The following is a 4835-nucleotide window of genomic DNA, read 5'->3' as shown; positions in this document are numbered from 1 at the left end:
ACTCTACGAGTCCAAGGTACCATCATTTACACCCTTGAATTTATAAGCAAGCATCAACTCACACCCAAACACATGCATAGTTATAACAACGTAGAAAGTAGTAGACCGAGAAGACATGAAAATTCAATTGAAAACCCAAAAGAAAAATCACTTCTCTCCTATACCAATCCCCCCCACAATTTGAAAAGTTAAAAATAAAAATAAAAAAAGAAAACCAAGTAAAATTAAAAATCATATTATATTAACATTAATCCACTGCTGGCTTTTGTGCCAAAGGAATTTCACCACCACCTCCGCCACAACTAACCACACTATCACAACCACCACTGTCCGCCAAGTTCTCGAGTAATTTCCTCTTGGGCTTTGCTTCTTGCAGCATCAACACAACATCTCTCATGGAGGGCCGGTCTGCCGGGTTACGACTGGTGCAAAGCAATGCAATTCTAAGCATTTGCATCATCTCCTCCCTGACAGGTGCACACGAAGCCCCGGCGTTCTTGTCCAAGACGTCATTGATACCATCCTTGGTCTTTATCTTAGACCTCACCCAATCAACGATGCTGTTCCCGTCTCCAAATTCAGCATCCACTGATCTTTTACCGCTTAAAATCTCCATCAACACTACTCCAAAACTATATATATCACTCTTTTCATCAACTTGCAGGGTATAAGCATATTCTGCAAGAAAGTAACAAACTTCAGTGCATCTCACAACACTTTGATATTATTATTAGACAAAAAAAGGAAAGAAAAGGGAAAGAAAAAAAAAAAAAAAGAACTTTTGACTTGTGAGAACTTGCACCGTCCGATCAGGGTTCATATCCAGGACAATTTTTACATGGGGTCCAGTTAATGATGGGAAAATCTTCCAAAAAACGACTTGTGGAAAAAGAAAAGTGAAAATAAAGAGAAAGGGGTAGTCACGCGCAATAGCGTGCAATGAAATGAGACAAGGGGTTGAGGAAAATCCCCCCCCCGGGGCACCTAAAGGGGAAAAGTCCACCGGCCTGATCGAGCTATTGCGCACCACGTCGATTCCGCAGGCGCTGGCTTAAATGCCATATTACTAGACTTTACCCAAACCGCATTCACAATGCTCCAATGTACTGTACCTAGCTAGAAATTGACCACGCTTTGAAAATCCTTTTTTTTTTTTTTTGTTTTGGCCATCCTGATCCAGTACGATTGCACTAGTACTTGAAAACGACCATTCTTTTGTCTGTTTCTAATTCGCTTTTTTTTTTTTTTTTTAGAAGAAATTAATCCTTGTGTAAATTTAAACATCAACTTGGCTTTAATATGGAATCCTATGACTTTGACAAGTTGAAGAAGCAAAGGCGTAAGTAACATAACTTAGCTAGATCTCGTCACCCCAACAAAAAGAACTAATCCGCCAACATTCTAAAAAACTGTCCAACATATACCAACACTTATCAAGCCCAGTAATATATATATATATTTTTTTCTAAATAGGTAATATATAGCATGCTTTGGTCACCCAACAAAAGGAACCAAAAAAAAAAAAACAGTAAATACGACCAAAGAAAAAAAGAAAACGCACCTGGCGCAATGTAACCATAGGACCCGGCAATCACCGACATGGACTCGTCGCTTTGGATGAGCTTTGCGACACCAAAATCCGCCACCCTGGCCTCCATCTCAGCGTCCAGCAAAATATTACTGGGCTTCAGATCGCGGTGCACGATCACTGGGTCACAGTCGTGGTGAAGATAGCAAATCCCCTGAGCCACCCCGAGAGCAATCTTGTACCTGGTAACCCAATCAGCCACCAAATTTTCGCCCTTATTGTTGGAGTGCAAAAGATCGTCCAAATTGCCGTTGGGCATGTACTCGTAGAGCAGCATGGTGCACTCCCTGTTGCTACAACACCCTAACAATCTCACTATGTTCCTGTGCCTCACGTTTCCTAACACGTCAACCTCCGCCAACACTCCTCTGCTCCTCCTCACGTTGTCCTTATGCTTTCCCCACAACTTCTTAACCGCTATGATCTCGCCACCTGGCATCTCCGCCTTGTAAACTGTCCCCGTGGACCCCATCCCCAGTATCTTATCCGTCGTCGACAAACATTCCAGCACGTCATCCGCCGTGAAGTTCAGCCTCTGGAACGCGGTCAATCGCCACGGCCCGATCTCGCGCTCGTTGTTGAATCGACGGCTGTAATTCGCATGGAAGCACCGGGTTCCGGCGGCGAGTACGAACAGGCCGATTCCAAACGCCAACGCAATTATCCACACTACGGCCCCAGCCGTCCGCTTGGGCTGTTGCTTCTTAGCCTCATCGACGTGAGCTGCCCACGTGTCGGCCGCACAGGGCTTCTCCAATATCCCTCCGCAGAGACCCTCGTTCCCCGAGAATGACGACGGATGGAGGCTCGGGAATATCGTACCGAAGGACGGAATCGGTCCGGTTAGCAGGTTGTAGGAAACGTTGAAGCTTTCCAATGTGGTGCAGTTACCGAAATTGGAGGGGATCGTCCCCGTGAGGAAATTACATGCAAGGTCGACCTCAGTGATCGAGGGGAGGGTGGAGATCTCCCAGGGGATTATTCCTGTGAGTGAATTATGGCTTAGATTGAAATACAGAAGCCTCTCGCAATGGCCGATGTCCCAAGGAATGGAACCGTTGAGAGAGTTTCCTTGCAGCTCGATCTTGTACAGGCTTTTGCACCCGATGAAGTCCGGGATTTTCCCGATGAGGTTGGCGGATCTGGCAGAGAAGATCATCAAGTTCGTGGCGTTCCATATATTGTCTGGTAAAACGGAGTCAAACTGGTTTTGTGAGATGTTCAACTGCTCCAATTTCACGGCATTGCCTATATCGTGCGGGATTGGCCCAGTGAAATTGTTCGCGCTCAGGTCAACGAAGGAAAGGTTTGGCAAGGACCCGAAACCGTAAGGGATGGAGCCGTTGAGCTGGTTGTTTTGAACCCGAAACCGATACAAAGTAGTGCAGCTTGTTAACGTTGTCGGTAGCTGACCGACGAGCCTGTTGGAGAAGAGAATGAGGTTGGTCAACTTGTTTCCAAGGCAAAGGTTCGGTGGGATTGAACCGGTGAGCGTGTTGGATGACAGGTCGAGCTTCTGTAACTTGGCGTTGGACCCCAGCTTTTGTGGAATAGTACCGTTTAGCGAGTTGCTCCATAAGAGTAACGTTTCGAGGTTCGGTAACTCACCGATACTTTCCGGTATTTCGCCGCTTAAATTGTTCTTCAATAGGCTCATCAAGGTGAGTCCCTCCAAGGCAGCCAGTTCTTTAGGGATCGTTCCCGAAAGCCGGTTATCGGACAAGTCCAGAGACTTGATTGCTTTCAAATTACCCAAACTCGCCGGGATTACGCCGGAAATCCGGTTCTTGAAGAGCAGCAAAGCCTCGAGCATCGAAAGGTTTCCGAACTCGGGTGCAAGAGTACCAGAGAGATTGGCGTTGGAAATGTCCAAGTACTTAAGATTCGACAACCGCGAGTATTCTACGGGCAAATCGCCTTCGAACTCGTTGTAACCGATCTCCATATGCTCGAGCTGCGTCAAGAAACCTAACTGTGACGGTAGCCGACCGCTTAACAAGTTCCCATGCAGGTAGAGAAACTTGAGCCTCGGGAAATTACCATAACTTGATGGAATGCTACGTTCGAAGTAGCTTCCGCCAAGGTTAAGCTCCTTCAGGAACCGGAGGTGGATGAGGTCTTGTGGAAGTGGGCCGGTGAAGCTGTTACTGTAAGCGTTGAAGAGGCGCAAGAACTTTAGCCTGGAAATCCCAGGTGGGAATGTTGAGTTGAAGTTGTTGTGGTTGATATCTAGGGTCTTCAGTTCCGATAACTCGAAAATGGATTGTGGAAGAGGTCCTTCGAAGTTATTTCGGCTCAAGTTCAAGTGGGTTAAGCGTGACAAGTACCGGATTTCGGGAGGGATGGGGCCGGAGAGATTGCGACAAGAGAGGTCGAGGGTGGTGACTTGTGCGGTTTTGGGGTGGCATTTGACCCCTGACCAGGAACACCAAACTGGGTCGGCTTGGGAATTAGCGTGAATGGAGAAGGCCGGGGCCGGGTCCCAGTCAAGGAAGGTGGAGAGCGGGTCTCTGAGAGAGGATTTGAGAGAAAGAAGAGAGAAGAGCTGGAGAGGCACAGGCCTGGGAGCTGCAGAGAAGACTGGGGAGGCTTGGAACGACAAGATCAAGAATGTGATCAGAGATAGAAGAAGAAAAGGAGGAGGAGGAGGAGGAGGAAAAGGAAGTTTCATGGCCATGGTGGCGTCGTCGTAGGGGTTGGGGTTGAGAGCTGGAGGGTGGTGCTATTAAGGGAGGGGGGAGGTTTAGGTTTTGAAGAGGGAGACTAGAGGGCCTTCTTTTTCGGAGTGCTGGGTGCAGAGTGCAGAGGGTGTTTCATGATGATGATGATTTTGGGTGGGTTTTGTTGTTGGGCATAAAATTAAAAAGAAGAAAAGGGTGAGAAACTACAGAAACCTCTACAACTGCTATCTGTTCCTCTACCAACATATATATCTCTCTACCTCTGATCTCTACTACTGCTGCTTCTCTTTATTACTCTCAGACACACACTCATCTCTTGGCTCTCTTTATTTTGATGTCTCGCCAGTATTCTTCTACCTTTGCCTGATCTCCCCTATACTTTTGGTTTCCTTGGAATTCTATTTACTTTTCTTTTTGCATCCACTTTTCATCATTCCTTGTTTCCCTTTAACTCTCTGGCTGCCAATTTGATAAATTTGTTTAACAGTAGCGTCCATGTCTCTCACAGGATCCAAGAAAAGTCAATTCAATTTCCCACCATAGTGAGAGTCATCCACGTCACAAAT

At 46.6% G+C, this 4835-nt stretch overlaps 1 protein-coding gene across 1 annotated transcript; it reads right to left on the bottom strand.

Moving 5' to 3' along the window:
* LOC109006320 (leucine-rich repeat receptor-like protein kinase TDR) lies at positions 1–4613 on the bottom strand. Its single transcript, XM_018985560.2, has 2 exons — positions 1562–4613; positions 1–678 (listed from the first exon to the last, which is right to left on the bottom strand). Exons 1-2 carry the CDS (start codon positions 4263–4265, stop codon positions 248–250), a joined length of 3135 nt encoding a protein of 1044 aa, XP_018841105.1. The 5' UTR covers positions 4266–4613; the 3' UTR covers positions 1–247.
* Positions 4614–4835: the final 222 nt, after the last annotated feature.

This window comes from Juglans regia, chromosome 1, assembly GCF_001411555.2.
Source record: "Juglans regia cultivar Chandler chromosome 1, Walnut 2.0, whole genome shotgun sequence".
NCBI lineage: Eukaryota > Viridiplantae > Streptophyta > Magnoliopsida > Fagales > Juglandaceae > Juglans > Juglans regia.
The sequence above is the reverse complement of the archived record's forward strand: the minus strand, read 5'-3'. Positions and strand labels throughout refer to the sequence as shown.

Excerpts from the sequence above, each read along its gene's own strand:
- LOC109006320 (XM_018985560.2), bottom strand. The coding sequence starts at position 4,265 with ATGGCCATGAAACTTCCTTTTCCTCCTCCTCCTCCTCCTCCTTTTCTT. Across the intron at positions 679-1,561 it reads CTATGGTTACATTGCGCCAG|AATATGCTTATACCCTGCAA; the intron begins GTGCGTTTTCTT and ends ACTTTCTTGCAG.